We start from the raw sequence: 20,728 nt of genomic DNA on the forward strand, positions 1-20,728 counted from the left end.
AACAGGGAATACATACAGCCGTAACACTATACAGAGGATAACCCTTGATCTGTGTAGGGACTCAGACTGTCCTCTAGCGCCACCCTCTGGACACACTGTTTCCTGCTTTATTGCATATGTTTGTGTGTGATGGAGGAGGAATGACATGAGTTGTGTGTGATTGAGGAGGAATGACATGTGTTGTGTGTGATTGAGGAGGGATGACATGTGTTGTGTGTGATTGAGGAGGGATGACATGTGTTGTGTGTGATTGAGGAGGGATGACATGTGTTGTGTGTGATGGAGGAGGGATGACATCTGTTGTGTGTGATTGAGGAGGGATGACATGTGTTGTGTGTGATGGAGGAGGGATGACATGTGTTGTGTGTGATGGAGGAGGGATGACATGTGTTGTGTGTGATGGAGGAGGGATGACATGTGTTGTGTGTGATGGAGGAGGGGTGACATGTGTTGTGTGTGATGGAGGAGGGGTGACATGTGTTGTGTGTGATTGAGGAGGGATGACATGTGTTGTGTGTGATGGAGGAGGGATGACATGTGTTGTGTGTGATGGAGGAGAGGTGACATGTGTTGTGTGTGATGGAGGAGGGATGACATGTGTTGTGTGTGATGGAGGAGGGGTGACATGTGTTGTGTGTGATGGAGGAGGGATGACATGTGTTGTGTGTGATGGAGGAGGAATGACATGTGTTGTGTGTGATGGAGGAGGAATGACATGTGGTGTTACAAATACTGCCAGTTGAAACATGTTCCTGGGGAAAACATTGTTTGGAAGTGGTTCAGCTTCAACACTTCACTGAGGGTAAAGTATGTCACAGAACACAGTGCTTTCATAATTTGTTCCCATCAAGTAGCCTGTTGTTTTCAGGTTGAAGATAAGGATAAAACATTTATATCACTAGATTGGTGCGCCTATATGTTTATGATGTACATATTGTGATTTGTCTCTAAGCTAGCAAACTGAACACTGCATGCAAAACATCTCCAGTTTAGTTATGTCTACAGATTCATATTGATATTAACTTTATCTCAGGCTGATAGCATAAACTTTATATGAGAGGTGAAACGTGACGGGGTTCACAAGATGGACGTAGAGGATTCCATGGTTGCTGTGGTTTTACGCAGGAGCAGCATTAATATGGGATCATCATTTAAACAGAAACAACCTGAGCACGGTCAAGAAAAGTATTTTGTCATCTTTCACTCTGCGATTCCTTCCAAATGATCGCTTCTACTCAAGTCATTTTACATCCTGACAAGAGCTAAAGAGTCCCAGAGAGTTATTAAAGCGAGAAAAGCGACTTAGGTCATGGAAAATGTAAGATTTCATGACTGTGAAAGGCCCTGTTGTTTCCAATGTAATGCACCGTGGACACTTTGAGAAACCTCATAGTTCACTGATGCTTACAGTATCAAATCATTCAGGCTCCTCTATCACCAGTCAACACTGTATGCATCAGATTAAGGTCAAGTTTGCTGCTGTAACGACTCAATAGATTAATCTAGGCATTAAAAAAATACCAAAAATACTCATGCATTGATTAAAACTACTGCTACTACGGCCACATGTGATAATATTAACAAATACTTGTTTTATATATCTAATGCAAATCATTTATATCCCTTGTAGGCTATTTCGCCTCGCTCCAAGCTGAAATACATTAATATTTTGAATTTGAATGTAGCTAATTAGAGACTTTGATTAACTTAGCGTTATTTCCAGAACATTTTATATTTTCATACAATAAACAGACATATGCAAAATGTATATAGTATATAGTAAATATGTGTCACTAAAGCACAATATTAACTGACATGAGGCGGGTCTGGCTTTGTTACCTAACCTGTCTCGTCTTGAGGAGGTTTCAGACTTTGATTACATGTTTCATATTCCTTCATTTATGTTTTTTATTTTATATTGTCAATACTAAATGTTTTGGGTCTATACAAGGTCACTCTACAGGACTAATGCACTGCTTACTTGAGTCACCTTTCAGTAACTTCTTATCAAGCTCCATCACATATTACTGATTTACTTTGCTTCACTCTGTGAATGTTTAATGTCCAGTCAAATGTAAATGGTCTTTCATTTTGACAAAGTGTTCCTCTGCAGTGCATCTGATGTAAATGTTTCCTCTTGTAAAATTATAAAGGTATGTTGTTAAGTAAGATGTTTCCTAGTCTGACATCCTCTCGTGTTTTTCTGACCTTCTCCACCTGCCCAATACAAAGCGCCGTCTCCCTGCTGCTTCTGCACACCTTCCCCAGAAAAGGAAGCAGACCTCCGTGGCTCGTCCTTCTAAAACTGCTGACCTGCCACCTGTCTCTAACGTGGCCCCCAGCCCCCAGACCTCCACTGCTCCCATGCACCTTGAGGATCCTCAAAGGATCCGCTCAGTAGAGGACTTCCAGCCCATCTACCATAGAGCTGTGGAGGCCATGCTGAGGTTCGTTATGGCACAAATTAGTCAGTTCATTTGCAGACTTTGCAATCTCTTAGAAATCTATCTCTCTATTTTCCTTCAACGTAAAGATGTATTTAGTGCTTCTTCGCTCCTCAAATGTTCCAGAACGGTCACCTGCTTCCATAAAGTTTGGTTCTAGGTCGTCCTATTAAGCAAAAGCTGTGGGAGCAACTGGACCGTCCGATGGACACAGAGACAGTTGATGAAGACGGTCTGTCTGTGTCCTGCGGGGCTGGAGTCCTCCGCTCTACAACATGGATGTTTCGGGTGAGCCAAAGCCCACATGCACCAGCAAAAAGAGCTAAGCACTAAGTCACGCTCTAATAAGCTACGCTTTAGGTTTGAGTGTTTTAAGTTTAATTTTAGGAGCTTTAAGTTTTAAGTATTGCAGTTAAATTTAAAGATCTCCTATCATGCTATTTTTAGGCATATATTATGGGTCTCAAAAATATATTAAAAAACATGTCTATGATGTGTTTTGCTCAAAATACCAAACAGATCATGCATTTTAGACATCCCTCATATCCCTCTGTTTCAGCCTGGTTAGAGAAGTGCTGATTCTGGGTCTGTAGCTGCTGGCCCCGCCCCCTTTTGAGCACGGCAAGGCAAGCAGTGAGGTCTCCTCTCTGCCTGCAGATTCCCAGCTAAATGCTGGCGTAATTAAACGTCATGTTCAAAACCACATCAAGGATTATTTCTGAAACAATAGGCGCGTTCACACAAAGTACTTTGCTGTATTTAGTGCCGGCACTTAGTGCCCCGGCACTTATTACCCCAGGGCATTTAGTACAGATCGCGTTCACACCGGAATAAATTCCCTCGTCTTCTTCTGCTTTGGGTTTACTGGCAGGCCGCAAACAACTTCACGGCGTATACTGCCACCCGGAGTCCCCGGCCGGAAGTCCCCGGAGTTGGGGACTGGCTTCAGTAGAAGCTGCTGGGACTCCCAGCAGCTTCTACTGAAGCCTTCCGAGTAAATCGCCAGAACGCCGACACCTCCTCATCTCCACCGCTCCCATGTTTTCTTTTGTGTTGCCATAAGTTAGTCTCTCTGCGTTTGTGCGCTGGGCGAATGCTAATGCTAATAATGCTAATGCGAGGATAATAAAATGGCGGCTCTACAAAACATTTCAGAGTTGTACGGGGCGTGGTTTGCAATTCGCCCAGCCAATCAGAACTGAGGCACTTTTTTCCCCCAGGAAAGTACCATCTCTCAGCAGGCACTAAAAATGGGGGTGAAAGTTCCCGAGATTAAGTGCTCTTTTTGGTGTGAACGCGACATAAGTGGTACTAACGGAACTAAACGCGAAAAGTACGGGGAAAAGTACTCCGGTGGGAATGCGGCTAATATGGAGCCCAAATGCTTTTTCTCTTGCGGGTTTACTACAAGGTTCTTTACACATACTCTCTCCAGTACAGGTTAGCTCTGAGTGTTAGCGATGCTTGCTAATGTAAACAAAGACCATATTACGTCCAAAACACGTTGCACATTGTTTCTGATAGGGCCGTTTCTGATAGGGCTGTGGGTGTAAAGCCATCCCACATTTCCGATATTACCTCATATCGGCAGCAAATCTGGATCAGCTCCGTTGTATCCCCGTTTTTAGAGATGTGGGATCAGAGGAAAAGAGAGAGGGTTTTATTTTCTGACACACTGTGAAACAAATATTTATGTTTAAAAGACATCAAAAAGTGCATTTTGCTTTTTTTAGGACACCTTTAAGAAGCTGGATCTGTGAAACCAAAAACTTCAAATACAATTTCTGTTAAACCACTCATGATTAGATTGACTTAAATATAATGTTGGATGGTTAAATCAATACGAATACTCATATTCTTTAAGTTTTTTCTAAGTATTGTGTGTCAAAATCAGAATTTATGAAGTAACTAGTTAACACATATGTAAAATAAATGATGTGGATTAAAAAGAACACAATTGGCTACCAAAATGTAGCAGAGTAGAAGTATAAAGTAGTGAAAGGGTTCAATTAAAATATTAAAATACTGGGGTTAAGTACAAGTACCTTAAATGTGAACTTGAGTGCAGTACTTTAGTAAAAGCACTTAGTAACTTTCCACCACTGATAGTAATAACCTTTATATATACAGTCTATGGTAACAACACGTTACTTTACATGTATTATATTCTCTGTATTACCTGTTCATTTGAACAAGTTAAACCTTTATTAACTAGCATATATTAATACAATAATATGAATTCACGTGACGATATACTCCAGTCCAGTATGTGGCAGTATGCACTTCATAACTAACGTTTGCAACCTGTAATTAAAAAAACAAGCGAAGAAGAATACCCGAACCAGGAAGTCCAGTATCAGATGTTTCAGATCCACCATCAAAACAAACCGAGACGAGACTGTTAAATATATTTTCCTGTGCTCAACTGGAATCAAATTCTTCTTGACATGGATGGTATGTCCTGATTTAACAGCCTAACGATCCGTCTTGATAGGTGTTTCCTGTTTTAAGCTATATATATAATCAACCTAATGTTGGCTTACATTAGCTGGTTAGCTTGGGTGGGTTGTTAGCTTTATTAGCTCAGCTGTCAGGCGTTTTGATTTCCAGTTGTTTCGTTTATCATATTATGTAACTATAGTTGCTACACTGACTATTCATTTATTTTTTCTGATTAATTTAACATCTTGTCTTAACGCTACCTTCGACAAACTATATAAGACACTAAGGTTTACAATTGCTCAAAACATGAGCACTTATGCGAAAGAAACACTAGCTTTTTACCAGAATGTCAAATAAAGTTGTTGTTTTTTCTTTAAGTTCTATTTATTGATTATATTATAGGGACATTTTAATTGAGCTAGGTTATAAAAAGTAAGATAACACATTTGATATAGTGAATCATGTTGTATTATTTCCTCATTACATGATAACTGAAACGCATTTATTTATTCTCTATATATTGTTTTTTGTTTATGTTTTGCTTTGAATTTGACAGCATTTTTGCCTTTTATGATTTTATGTTAGAATCATTTATATTGTCTCCAGTTGTGTATTTGTAGTTTTTTGACAATATTTGTAAAGTGTATTGGAAAAGAGGCACCAGAGGACCATACCAAATGTGAACCAAAATGATTATCAAGAAAAAGGTTTTCCTGATGCAAAGGGCGTCAGATGTTAAGAACTACTTCTGAAAACATTTAGAAGTAAAAGGTTCCTTTATATGTCTCCTTACTGTTTCTTTTTGAACAATTCTGTTAATTTTCTTAACAATTTATTATGATATAATTCGAAGTTAGTATATTGCTATATGTTACTGTTTATATAATACACACTCTGTCTCCCACTGTCTCCACAGAAACACTCTTCCAGCTAAAGGTATGTACCTGCAAAAAGGTTTCATCTATATTAGGTTGTTCTAACTTAAACATGTTTATTCATTTACTTTGAATGTTTCTCTGTGGATCACAGTTCACTTCCAAGCAGCTCGAAAGACTGGCCAAGAAGTCAGAGAAGGAGGCTGAGAAGGAGCAGGCCAAGGTCAAGAAGGTGAGCACACTGCCAGGCTGAAGCCGAGCCTCTGGGGCGGGGCTGAATGATGTCATCACAATGTGTCATCAGTTCCCTTTCCGTCTTAGTTGTTAGACTCCTTTCCCCCTCTGTAATTACTTTCTATCTTCATCTCTACTGTGAACACTACAAAAATATTTTTTTTTAAAAGGTCAAGCTTTGTGTTGGAGATATTCATTGTTAAGTATTATTTAATAGTTAAACATTTATTTTCTTTAGATTATTTTAACGTTTATTAAGTGTAATTATCATAGTTCATTTAAGTTGCTGTTTTTGCTCCTCTTTTTGGAGGGTGTTTAGGCACGAGGAAAGGTACATGTGTTTTACCAAATAGTTTGACCTCCTATTGTTCTTTGTTCTGTTTGATGGTGGACATCTCCGATTCTTGCACATTGGAATGGATCCTGCGTAAGATGTAACCCCTGGTACTTCAGCTGCACTTTGATTTAGAGTTTTTGATTTGTTTGTTTTTTGACAAATACACTTAGTTTGGTGATTAGTTTTCCGGTTGTATTCACTCACTAAGTGTGAATGGTGTTAATCATCCAGACGGATCCTATCTGCAGCCCAAAGTCTCTTTTCTTTCTTCTCTTTCCTTATATAAAGGTTGTAGAACGTGCTTTGTGGTCTTTCTATTTGGCAGCTGAAGGTGGTGACGGTGTTTGGGTGTGGCTGTCTTTGTGCCAGGAACTCTTGTCTCCAGATTTATGAAGTCATTTCTAAGTATAGCCTAGACAATGACAAATGACAATAAAGGCTTATTTGACGAGTCATAATTGAATATATTAGTCGATAATACAGTCAGTAATTAAGATGGAGTTTGAAACAAACGGGAAGCTTTTTTCTTTGCTTGACATCATCCTGTTTTATGTCTTTTCTCATATTTAAAATATTCTGAACTAAAACACTTTTGGTTTTCAAACTTTTTTACCATTAGCTAGATATTCGTTTTTTAACAACATTACAATTTATTCAATGTTCAATTGTATTTTCAAGATGTATAAAAAAAACATGAATTTAAGGCGTAATTATTGGAAATCTTTTTCTGTTATTGTTATATGCACTATAATTATTAATGTACATTATATAAATATGAATCCATACATTCATTTCAAATAGATATTCAGAAAATATAAATACATTTCACACATATATTCACAAAATGTAAATACTTTATTCCCAGATTAATAATAAATACAAATGGATTTCTCCTTGATCATTTGTAAATATGAATCAAATTCCACCAGATAATTGTTAAATCTAAATCAAGTTTGTTCAATTCATTTGTTAATAAAAACTCAATAGAATGACTAAATCCAACATGTTTTAACTGTAATATGTAATTATTATTATTATAGTTTTTATTTAAATAATGTATTCAGTAAATCCACGTGTATTGGTCCTACAGTATGACATCAGGAGTGTCACGCAGGGGGCAGTATATCTTTGGCATTGACTAGGAGGGCCCTTTGGTTGTTTGTTGTGTTAATATTCCTTTTGTAAAGTCATTGGACATCTCTGTTACTGTTTATATGCATGTTTGGGTATCAGATTACAGAGGAGATATCAACATGGTGATGGGGTCACAACATTTTTTACTGTTTAAAATGTGACTGTTAGTTTTTCTAATGTCAACTTGTCAGCTTCAAGGCAAGGCAAGGCAAGTTTATTTATATAGCACCTTTCAACACAAGGCAATTCAAAGTGCTTTACAAAAATGGAAGACATTAAGAAAATGGCATTTAAAATCAGTCATTGAAAAGAAAAGAAAATAAACATTAAAAGAAAAAATACATGGATAAAAGTTACAGTGCAGTTTAAGATGTGAATAGTTCAATTAAAAGCAGCGGCAAAAAGAAAAGTCTTCACCTTTCAATATGCAATTTAAACAAGGATATCCAGTGATATCTCATATACAATGAGAATACTAACAACAAATGTCATCTCTACAAACAAGAGGAGATGACATTTACAAACTTATTTTTATTTTGTATGTATCCTCCGTCCATCCTATGTTGTATTTCCTATATATCTTAGTAGAATATAGCACTTTGTTTTTAATGCTGTATAATGTGTGATTTTTTTAGGTCAAATGAAGTGTATTGCTGTGTGTTGGTCTTAACCGTTCAAACATGTGTACACATACATGGAAGATTAATTTAAATGAGGTACATTGCAGATGCATCTTCCAGTGTTAACAATATATTTGTCTCATCACCAGGCATTGCAGCAGAAAAATGTGGAATGTGCCAGAATTTATGCAGAGAACGCTATCCGAAAAAAAAACGAAGGCCTGAATTGGCTGCGCATGGCGTCTCGAGTGGACGCTGTGGCTTCTAAAGTCCAGACTGCTGTCACCATGAAGGGGGTGAGTAACTGTTTAACCTCTGTGGTGCTGTCTCCCGTACACTGTACACAGCTTAGAACCAGCTCATTTCATTTTCGGTATGCATTATAAAGGCTTTTATTACCATCAGGTTACCAAAAGCATGGGCCAGGTGACCAAAGCTCTGGACAAAGCTCTTGGCTCCATGGATCTCCAGAAGGTCTCCCTAGTCATGGATAAGTTTGAAACCCAAGTCCAGAACCTGGACGTCCACACCTCAGTGAGTGGTTCCACACTATGTTTATTTGTATTTTCTTTCCAGTGTTTTGAACAAAGCCTGCTTTGACAACTCAACATTTTTAGATAGTCCATATTCAGATAAAAAGGACATGTGTGACTTAAACTAATCCCAGTTGTTCACCTGTGGCTTTTTCTTTTGTCTTATTCTAAACCATACTACTCAATCCTACACCAGGTGATGGAGGACTCCATGAGCTCTGCGACGACGCTGACCACACCTCAGGACCAGGTGGATGACCTGATCCACCAGATAGCAGAGGAGAGCGGCCTGGAGGTGATGGACCAGCTCAGCCAGCTGCCTGCAGGGGCCACCTCGGTGGGCCCCGAGAGCTCGAGGAGCCAGGACAGGGAGGACCTGCTGTCCCGACGGTAAGGGCGTGTCATCATCGGAACCAGAAATCCCTTATATCATAAAGCTTTATTTATATATAGCACTTTTCATACAGCATGTGCAGCTCAAAGTGCTTTACAAAATGGCACACAGCAAGAAATTCCCCTCAGATCAGATGTTAAGACCTTTTCCTATAAATGCAGCATAGCAGCAAAATATAACATTTGAACAGGTTAAGAGACACATTTTGCTATAAGGTATGATAATAAGAATAAAATAAATAATGATTCCTCTCCGGGAAAAATAAGACACAAGACTAAGTGAATCGATGCAAAAATATAAAACCCTATAAAATAAATATTACAAGACTATAACATGACGAGTAAACAAATATTATATTTAACTATAGTGAGTGGGAGGAGGCGGAGCTGTGTACTGGTGCATTGATAGGGGGACAGACAGCAGAGTGGGGCAGTGATGATGTGTTTTCGTAGTCTGACCTGGAAGATCACAAGGACTCCCTCAACAAAAGCAATGGGATTTCCCTAATAGATTTTGGAATATTACAGAAAATAATTTTGTTGGCCAACACACATTTAGAATACTACATGTTCAGTTCAGCTGGATAATCTCCACATATTAACATCACTTTATGATTTTTGAAGCATAAATTCAATCTCCTGAACTGAGAAGCTAATGTTGCGCTATAAAGGAACTACATTAAGGTCACATGACTTCACGTCACCACCGCCAAGCTAAAGGCGGCTAATCCTCCGGCTGACACTTGTTAGCAACCAGCGTTTGTATGACACATAGAAGCTTTGGAAATTCACCAGTGGCCACTGACGTATTTAATGTCGTAGAACAAAACGTAAAAAACTCTTCAGCTTGTGTTAACCACATACCCTATTCAGGCTGCTAACCAAAAACACATTTAAAAAAACCATTGACTCCGAGATGAGGGAACCGGTAGTGGTAAAATGCTAACTCACTTCCAGGTTTTTAGGACTCGGTCCCGCACCACTCTAGGTTACAGAGTAAGTGGAGCACTCTCTGGGTTACAGATGAGCAGCAACATCTGTGTGTCTGGAAAGACTCTTCGCACTCTGTTCCCTTTCTGCCATCGGGATAACTAGATGCCCATGAGCAGGCAGGCCTGCAGTTAGAATAGAGCATGAGATCAGTCAAAAACAGATTTGATCAGTTAGATTTTTGACTGACATTTATTTTTGATTCCTAATCAGTTGGCCAACACAACAATTTCTCCAGCCTTTTAAATGTTAAGATTAGCTTCCGACTCTGTTTCATTTTAAATCTCATATGTAATAGTTTAAAGATGTCACTCTGGGCTCTGGGAAATTGTGATGGGATGTTTTTACTGTTTTCTTTTACATATATATTCAATTATTTACATTGAGGGTTCCATTTTTCATATTCTCTATAATTGAATGCCCCATTAGGTGCTTAAAATAGTTGTGTAAATGTGGATGTTCGTGAAGTGCTGCATTATATATCACAAGTCATTTGTATAAATCCTAATGAGGACACAGCTCTGGGATCAGCCTCTCAGTTCTCAGACTCATCAGCAGGTGTCCAGATATAGAAGGTTTCTAATTTCTCAAATTCCCCTCCTCGACTCCCCTCCTCGACTCCTATCCTCGTGTCTCAGTCCCGCCCACACGAGATGCGAGCGGAGGAGTCGAGGAGGGGAACCGAGGAGAAAGGAGGGGAAGCAGCAGACGGTTAGAGAAATGAGAAATCCTCTCCTCTGAGCGGTCATTTTAAAGAGACGTCCATTAATGATGACATATATACACACACACACACACACATATATTTATATAAATATATACAATTTCAGAATCAAGTATGAGAGCACTCTCATAATAACGTAACACTATCAGAGACTGGATATATCCCCCCCCCCCCCACCCCCCCCCCCCCCCCCTCTCTGGTCGCTACAATGAGGAAATGAAATTACGGGCCAAAAGTTTTATTTACAAGTATTAAAAGTAAGCATAGGACACCAAACCAACTGAGACCTGTCTGTCCGCCGCATCTACGCACACACGCACCTACACACTGTACAACACGCACCTACACACTGTACAACACGCACCTACACACTGTACCACACGCACCTACACACTGTACCACACGCACCTACACACTGTACCACACGCACCTACACACTGTACAACACGCACCTACACACTGTACAACACGCACCTACACACTGTACCACACGCACCTACACACTGTACAACACGCACCTACACACTGTACAACACGCACCTACACACTGTACCACACGCACCTACACACTGTACACACGCACCTACACACTGTACCACACGCACCTACACACTGTACCAACACGCACCTACACACTGTACCACACACGCACCTACACACTGTACCACACACGCACCTACACACTGTACCACACACGCACCTACACAGCTGTACCACACATGCACCTACACACTGTACCACACACGCACCTACACACTGTACCACACACGCACCTACACACTGTACCACACACACACCTACACACTGTACAACACGCACCTACACGCACCTACACACTGTACCACACGCACCTACACACTGTACCACACGCACCTACACACTGTACAACACGCACCTACACACTGTACAACACGCACCTACACACTGTACCACACACACACCTACACACTGTACCACACACACACCTACACACTGTACCACACACACACCTACACACTGTACCACACACACACCTACACACTGTACCACACACACACACCTACACACTGTACCACACGCACCTACACACTGTACAACACACACACACCTACACACTGTACCACACACGCACCTACACACTGTACCACACGCACCTACACACTGTACCACACGCACCTACACACTGTACCACACGCACCTACACACTGTACAACACGCACCTACACACTGTACAACACGCACCTACACACTGTACCACACGCACCTACACACTGTACCACACGCACCTACACACTGTACCACACCACCTACACACTGTACCACACGCACCTACACACTGTACAACACGCACCTACACACTGTACCACACGCACCTACACACTGTACCACACGCACCTACACACTGTACCACACGCACCTACACACTGTACCACACGCACCTACACACTGTACCACACGCACCTACACACTGTACAACACGCACCTACACACTGTACCACACACACACCTACACACTGTACCACACACACACCCTACACACTGTACCACACGCACCTACACACTGTACAACACGCACCTACACACTGCACCACACACACACCTAGACACTGTACCACACACACACACCTACACTGTACAACACACACCTACACACTGTACACACACATACCTACACACTGTACAACACACACCTACACACTGTACAACACGCACCTACACACTGTACCACACACACACCTACACACTGTACAACACACACCTACACACTGTACCGTACAACACACACCTACACACTGTACCACACACACACACCTACACACTGTACAACACGCACCTACACACTGTACCACACGCACCTACACACTGTACAACACACACCTACACACTGTACAACACACACACACCTAGACACTGTACAACACACACCTACACACTGTACAACACGCACCTACACACTGTACAACACACACATACCTAGACACTGTACAACACACACCTATACACTGTACAACACGCACCTACACACTGTACAACACACACATACCTACACACTGTACAACACGCACCTACACACTGTACAACACACACCTACACACTGTACCACACACACACCTACACACTGTACAACACGCACCTACACACTGTACCACACACACCTACACACTGTACAACACACACCTACACACTGTACACACACACACACCTAGACACTGTACAACACACACCTACACACTGTACAACACGCACCTACACACTGTACAACACACACATACCTAGACACTGTACAACACACACCTACACACTGTACAACACGCACCTACACACTGTACAACATGCACCTACACACTGTACAACACGCACCTACACACTGTACCACACACACATACCTACACACTGTACAACACACACATACCTAGACACTTACAACATACCCTACAACTGTACAACACGCACCTACACACTGTACAACACACACATACCTACACACTGTAACACACACCTACACACTACAACGCTAGACACACTGTACAACACACACATACCTAGACACTGTACAACACACTACCTACACACTGTACAACAGCACCATACACTAGACACTGTACAACACCACCTACACACTGTACAACACGCACCTACACACTGTACAACACACACCTACACACGCACCTACACACTGTACAACACACACCTACACACTGTACCACACACACCTACACACTGTACAACACACACCACCACACATACCTACACACTGTACCACACACACCTACACACACTGTACAACACACACCTACACACTGTACAACACACACACACCTAGACACTGTACAACACACACACCTACACACTGTACAACACGCACCTACACACTGTACAACACGCACCTACACACTGTACAACACGCACCTACACACTGTACAACACGCACCTACCACTGTACACCACGCACCTACCACTGTACCACACGCACCTACACACTGTACCACAACGCCCTACACACTGTACAACACGCACCTACACACTGTACACACCACACACCCCTACACACTGTACAACACGCACCTACACACTGTACAACACGCACCTACACACTGTACAACACGCACCTACACACTGTACAACACGCACCTACACACTGTACCACACGCACCTACACACTGTACAACACGCACCTACACACTGTACAACACGCACAACACGCACCTACACACTGTACAACATGCACCTACACACTGTACCACACACACACCTAGACACTGTACCACACACACACCTACACACTGTACAACACGCACCTACACACTGTACCACACACACACCTAGACACTGTACCACACACACACCTAGACACTGTACCACACACACCTACACACTGTACAACACGCACCTACACACTGCACCACACACACACCTAGACACTGTACCACACACACACACCTACACACTGTACCACACACACACACCTACACACTGTACACACACACACCTACACACTGTACACACACACACCTACACACTGTACAACACACACCTACACACTGTACAACACGCACCTACACACTGTACCACACACACACACCTACACACTGTACAACACACACCTACACACTGTACCGTACAACACACACCTACACACTGTACCACACACACACACCTACACACTGTACCACACGCACCTACACACTGTACAACACACACCTACACACTGTACAACACACACCTACACACTGTACAACACACACATACCTAGACACTGTACAACACACACCTACACACTGTACAACACACACATACCTAGACACTGTACAACACACACCTAAACACTGTACAACACACTCCTACACACTGTACAACACGCACCTACACACTGTACAACACACACATACCTAGACACTGTACAACACACACCTACACACTGTACAACACGCACCTACACACTGTACAACACACACATACCTAGACACTGTACAACACACACCTACACACTGTACAACACGCACCTACACACTGTACAACACACACACCTAGACACTGTACAACACGCACCTAGACACTGTACAACACGCACCTAGACACTGTACAACACACACCTACACACTGTACCACACACACACCTACACACTGTACAACACGCACCTACACACTATACCACACACACCTACACACTGTACAACACACACCTACACACTGTACAACACACACACACCTAGACACTGTACAACACACACCTACACACTGTACAACACGCACCTACACACTGTACAACACACACATACCTAGACACTGTACAACACACACCTACACACTGTACAACACGCACCTACACACTGTACAACACACACATACCTAGACACTGTACAACACACACCTACACACTGTACAACACGCACCTACACACTGTACAACACACACATACCTAGACACTGTACAACACACACCTACACACTGTACAACACGCACCTACACACTGTACAACACGCACCTACACACTGTACAACACGCACCTACACACTGTACAACACGCACCTACACACTGTACCACCACACCACACCTACACACTGTACAACACGCACCTACACACTGTACAACACGCACCTACACACTGTACAACACGCACCTACACACTGTACCACACACACACCTACACACTGTACAACACACACCTACACACTGTACAACACACACACACCTAGACACTGTACAACACACACCTACACACTGTACAACACGCACCTACACACTGTACAACACACACATACCTAGACACTGTACAACACACACCTACACACTGTACAACACGCACCTACACACTGTACAACACGCACCTACACACTGTACAACACGCACCTACACACTGTACAACACACACCTACACACTGTACAACACACACACCTACACACTGTACAACACGCACCTACACACTGTACAACACGCACCTACACACTGTACAACACACACACACCTACACACTGTACAACACACACCTACACACTGTACAACACGCACCTACACACTGTACAACACACACATACCTACACACTGTACAACACACACCTACACACTGTACAACACGCACCTACACACTGTACCACACACACACACCTACACACTGTACCACACGCACCTACACACTGTACCACACACACACACCTACACACTGTACCACACACACCTACACACTGAACCACACACACACACCTACACACTGTACCACACACACACCTACACACTGAACCACACACACACACCTACACACTGTACCACACACACACCTACACACTGAACCACACACACACACCTACACACTGTACAACACACACCTCGGTCCTCGATGTGCATTTAGAGAAATTAGATGTCCTTCAACATGGCGCGCTGAAATCCATTTCCGGGTCACTACCGGAGGACCGAGGAGTCGAGGAGGGGAAATGAGAAACCTCCATAGAGGTGTTGTTCCTCTCAGCACTGACAGCTCTCTGACAGGATGCTAGCTGCTGATCCTGCTTCAGGGTCAAGCTTTAGATTAATGCAAGTTAGTCAAGAATAGTTTGCTGTAGACTGTAATGGAAAGAACATTTCCTCAAGTATTTTACTTATGTACATTTTTAAGGTACTTGTACTATCCCGGAGTATTTACTTTTGATGCTACTTATACTTCTCTAAATCTCTGAAGGAAATATTGTACTTTGTACACCACAACATTTATTTAACAGCCTGAGTTACAGTTAACTTTTGAGATAAAGATTGAACAAAATGGATGATATTGCTATGTTTTGCTAACTGTACTTTTCATCCTTTTTGACTACCGACGTTTAACAAAAAGCAGTTCATTCAGGTACACATCTGTTGTCTCGAGTTTTTAAACTAAACTAAACTAAACTTTTGATATGATTACATCTCAATAATGATCAAATATATCACCAAATGTCAAAGATTAGAAAGAAAATGTCAGAGACTTTGATCTATTGATGTCTTATATACTGATACATCACTGACACAAGACTTTTCCTTGAATTTGAGTACTTTTACATTGCTGTATTTGTACTTTAACTTAAGTAAAGGTTCTGAATACTTCTTTCAATAGGAGCACTCATACTTTCAACATGTTGTTTCTTAATTAAATCTAATGATTATAATTTTCCCCTAAGATACAAAAAATGATACACATCCTTAAAGTTGTTTTAATGAATAATCGTGACGTAAATATTTGCTGACATTTAACCATTGCAAAAAAATGGTGTCAGCCACTCTAGTGGAGTATCTGATGGCACACTCTTTAAATAACTTATCAGTATATTATATTTTCAAAGTTAAGAAGGCCAGTGCTCATATTGTCAATAATATATTATAAAACATTTCATAGTGAACAACTTCATAAACTCTTTTCAGTCTGAAGTCTGCATCACAGCGCACCATACAAAGAATACAAATTGTATATGTATTTAGAATGTATTTAAATGTACATGCAAATCAATCACGAAATTGAATGTAAAGTTTCTTACAACATAAACAAATATCCACTCGCTAGCTTGTTCTGATCTAAGTTACTCACACACGACACACCTCATATTGATGAGAAGACAAATCCAATATGGCCATTCGTCTCTCCTGATGATGCATAGCTAGCTTAGCCCAGGAGGAGGAGTCACCCCCCCCCCCCCCACACACTGACGTTTGGAGGCTGTAATTGAGTGTACTGCACCTTTTCTACGTCTTGTATCTCATTTTGATTAACACTCCCCCCTTTTCACACGTTCCAGGTTGGCTGCTTTGAGAAACTGAGTGTCCTGCAGGAGTGAGACGGCTGCAGCGCTGTGCAGGCAGACGAGGAGCTGTGTGTGTTTCTATTGAACTGTTCCTACCAGGAGGGCTTAATGAGTCTATCGATTTCCATTGCCCTGCTCTATAAATACACACGCTGTCTATAAATACCACCTGAGAAGGCATGAGTCTCTGTGGTTCACCTTCCCGTTTCCATCCTTCTATATCTCCTCTGCTATTCTCCTTTGGATCTCAGTTTACCTTCAACATCTTCTTTTCTCCCTGCCCTTCCACATGCTCCTCCTGTGGCTACAGTCCCCTGCTCTCAAACCACACCATTTTGGTTTGCTTTGTACAAAAACACATTTTACAAACTGTATAATTGACAATGATGAAAAGGAAAAGGATTTGAATAAGCAGTTATAGTGATGATACGGGAGCTGGGCGACCCTGCAGGGTGGGTTAAAGATGTATATACACATTTAGTTATTTAGGGCTCTGTCAGTCAGAGAGGGGTTTGAATGGACCAGGGGACATTTCATAGGGAAGAAATGCCATTTTCTTGGTAACACTAACAATAATTGTCTCCCTCCGGATCCATCCAAGCAACAAACACTTCATTATAACACTGTATACAACCAAGACTGTCCTCCAACAGAGTCAAAATGATTTGTTTCCTTTTATTCTGATTTATTCTTTATTATTTCTCATGCCTGTCTTCAGATTTTTCGCTTTGAACGCCTTATTTGGAATGCAAGTGATTGCATGGGTGCTTCCCCGCCAGTGCCTGAAAGAATATAGTTTAAAAAGCAAAAAGAGAAACTTGACAGATGTCGGTCAGAGCGAGGGATATCCCTTCCTCTTCCTGTGTGTTTGTCCTGGTATGTGCTGACATCACCGTGATGCCATAGCTGTCATAGGGGACATTTATAATCTATTTAACTCTGTGAAGTTGTTGTAAAGCACACTGAAACCTCACTCTGATATTTTCGGAAGCGTCTCAAAATAAAGTAATATTCATCCGAGCCTGCCACGGTCCTATCCCAAACACGTTCAGGAGAACATCACATTTAGCAGGGATGAACATGCTGGATCTTTTTCTTTGACAATAATCAGTTGCTAATTTGTAAACGATGTAAAGAATGTCAACAGCTTGAGTTAACCTGTTCTTTTCTGCAGTTTTTTTATTTCAATTATAGCTCTTTATTGTTTTGTGTGCTCCTTCTCTGGGTGTTCAATGTAGATGTCAGTGAGGGGCGGGCAGATCAGAGCAGCTTCACCCTCTATACATGTATTCATCCATTTAACCGAGTGAGGGTCTATTTTTTTTCGAAGTTCAGAAAACTTTGCAGCACTTTTGTTTTCTATATTTATCTTGTGGAAATAAAGTCTTGCCCTCTGACGGAGTCCTTCATTTGACTCAGTGGGGTTGGTGGTACGAAATGGATGCGCTTTAGTTGTAGTGTCAGATCATATCCCAAGCAACAGTGTTGGAGATAAAATGCATGAGGCAGCATGTGTGAGAATCCTTGATATACACCGCTGCACTGTTTAACAATCAAATCAAAACTTTATTTATACAGCACTTTTCATACACAAAGACAAACAAAAAAACTATTAACCCCCCTTTCCTGGGTAATAAACAGTAACACATAACTATGTGAATAATAAGAACACTTAATACACACAGGACTGAATAAAGCAAGAACAAATAAATAAATGCAATTCCGTTAAAAGCTCAGGTCTTCTGGGAGGCTGGGCCGTAGTTATAAAAACCTGCCTCACAGCTGGTCTTTGTTTTCAGTTTAGCACTGACTTAAGGACAGTTAATAGCTAGGACATGACCAAATAGCTTTAAAAACTAGTAAATGTATTTTAAAATTAAACCATTTATATTGTTTTACTTGTGTGTGTGTGTGTGTGTGTGATCCATACGGGTTCGATCAGAATTTCTATTAAACACTCGGTCCGCCCAGCTGGACTTTGGTTGGATCCTGTGCTAAACTGTACAATTACACTGTTTTGGTTGGCCTATATTCCAATAGGTCAAAAAAAAAAATTATATGAAATTGTTAAATCAAACATAACTTAACACAATACCACCATTTTTATATTTGCCTCAGCGGTTTTCTTTACTGCCCTGAGTTGGTACATGAATGTTCACATGATGCAGTGATTTCACACGCAGACGCTGATGCTGCAGCTGGGTTCTCTAAACAGTTGCAGCAAATATTCCTGTGGATTCTCACTGAAGCCATCACTGGGGAAAGTGTCAAGTTGGGCTTTGGGAAATGTAACAAAGGGGATTTTTTTGCATTCCTCTTCATAAGTCATGAGGTAAATGATCATACCATGGGTAAATAATTAGAACGCCCTGGGAGGGGAGCAGCAAAATGCCAGGCAGGAAGTGTGCATGCCCGGCAGCCCCACAACTGGCTGTCGCTCCGTGAAATGTCAAAGAGGAGGCCAGAGAGATCACCACAGCAGGTTGTCTTGCTCTACGTCCTTCTTTTCTTTTTCTCGAAGCCTTGACTTAGCCGTGGTGACAGAAGGAGGGCGCACAACTCACGGCAACACAATAGACTGCACTATTCCACATCATCACTTTATTTTATAACTATTTTTCTTTTTGTATTGCTATTGTTATTATGTTATTATGTTGCATTGTTGGAGAAGCCTGTGACATAAGATTTTCAACTACATAATTACTCTGTAGCTATGTCAGATTGACAATAAAGAACCTTGAACCTTGAACCTTGAGATGAAGAACAAGCTGTCCCACGACTGGCTCCAACTCGCTGAGAGCTGACACGTTATATCCATGATAAGCCTAGAGGCCTGTACTACGAAGCTGGTTCAACTTAACCTGGATATGTTTGAGTTAGCCGGTTGGCCCAATCCAAAACATACGCGCTCTCGCTAAACTGTACTACGACGCTGGTTATCAAGTGGATCGCTCAAGCCAGCCGTGTCCTATCTAGTTAGGTGCGCGTTCACATGAAAGGGGTGGTATTTGGAGCATTCGACCAATCACAAACATGGACAAGCGTACTGACAGCGCAGCGTCATACTTCCTGAATGAAAAGTGAACTTTAATATTAGTCAAATATGAAGAAGTTAAACTTTAAACATCCATGACTTAAACACTTTATCCAGGATAAAAGCCACATAGCTGCACCTGCAAGGTGAATACAGCTGGTAAAAGAAAAAGCGTTTGAATGCGTACATTAACAGGTTTATGATATCACTGCCCCGTCCA

At 41.5% G+C, this 20,728-nt stretch overlaps 1 protein-coding gene across 1 annotated transcript; it reads left to right on the top strand.

The window, feature by feature from the left end:
* The first annotated feature begins 4,778 nt into the window (after positions 1-4,778).
* chmp1a (charged multivesicular body protein 1A) lies at positions 4,779-18,871 on the top strand. Its single transcript, XM_034132674.1, has 7 exons — positions 4,779-4,898; positions 5,803-5,822; positions 5,916-5,993; positions 8,236-8,382; positions 8,492-8,620; positions 8,816-9,009; positions 17,469-18,871. The coding sequence occupies exons 1-7, from the start codon at positions 4,892-4,894 to the stop codon at positions 17,488-17,490; spliced, it is 597 nt and encodes a 198-aa protein (XP_033988565.1). The 5' UTR covers positions 4,779-4,891; the 3' UTR covers positions 17,491-18,871.
* Positions 18,872-20,728: the final 1,857 nt, after the last annotated feature.

This window comes from Trematomus bernacchii, unplaced genomic scaffold, assembly GCF_902827165.1.
Source record: "Trematomus bernacchii unplaced genomic scaffold, fTreBer1.1, whole genome shotgun sequence".
Classification (NCBI taxonomy): Eukaryota; Metazoa; Chordata; class Actinopteri; order Perciformes; family Nototheniidae; genus Trematomus; species Trematomus bernacchii.

Excerpts from the sequence above, each read along its gene's own strand:
- chmp1a (XM_034132674.1), top strand. Across the intron at positions 5,994-8,235 it reads AGCAGGCCAAGGTCAAGAAG|GCATTGCAGCAGAAAAATGT; the intron begins GTGAGCACACTG and ends TCTCATCACCAG. Across the intron at positions 8,621-8,815 it reads ACCTGGACGTCCACACCTCA|GTGATGGAGGACTCCATGAG; the intron begins GTGAGTGGTTCC and ends ATCCTACACCAG.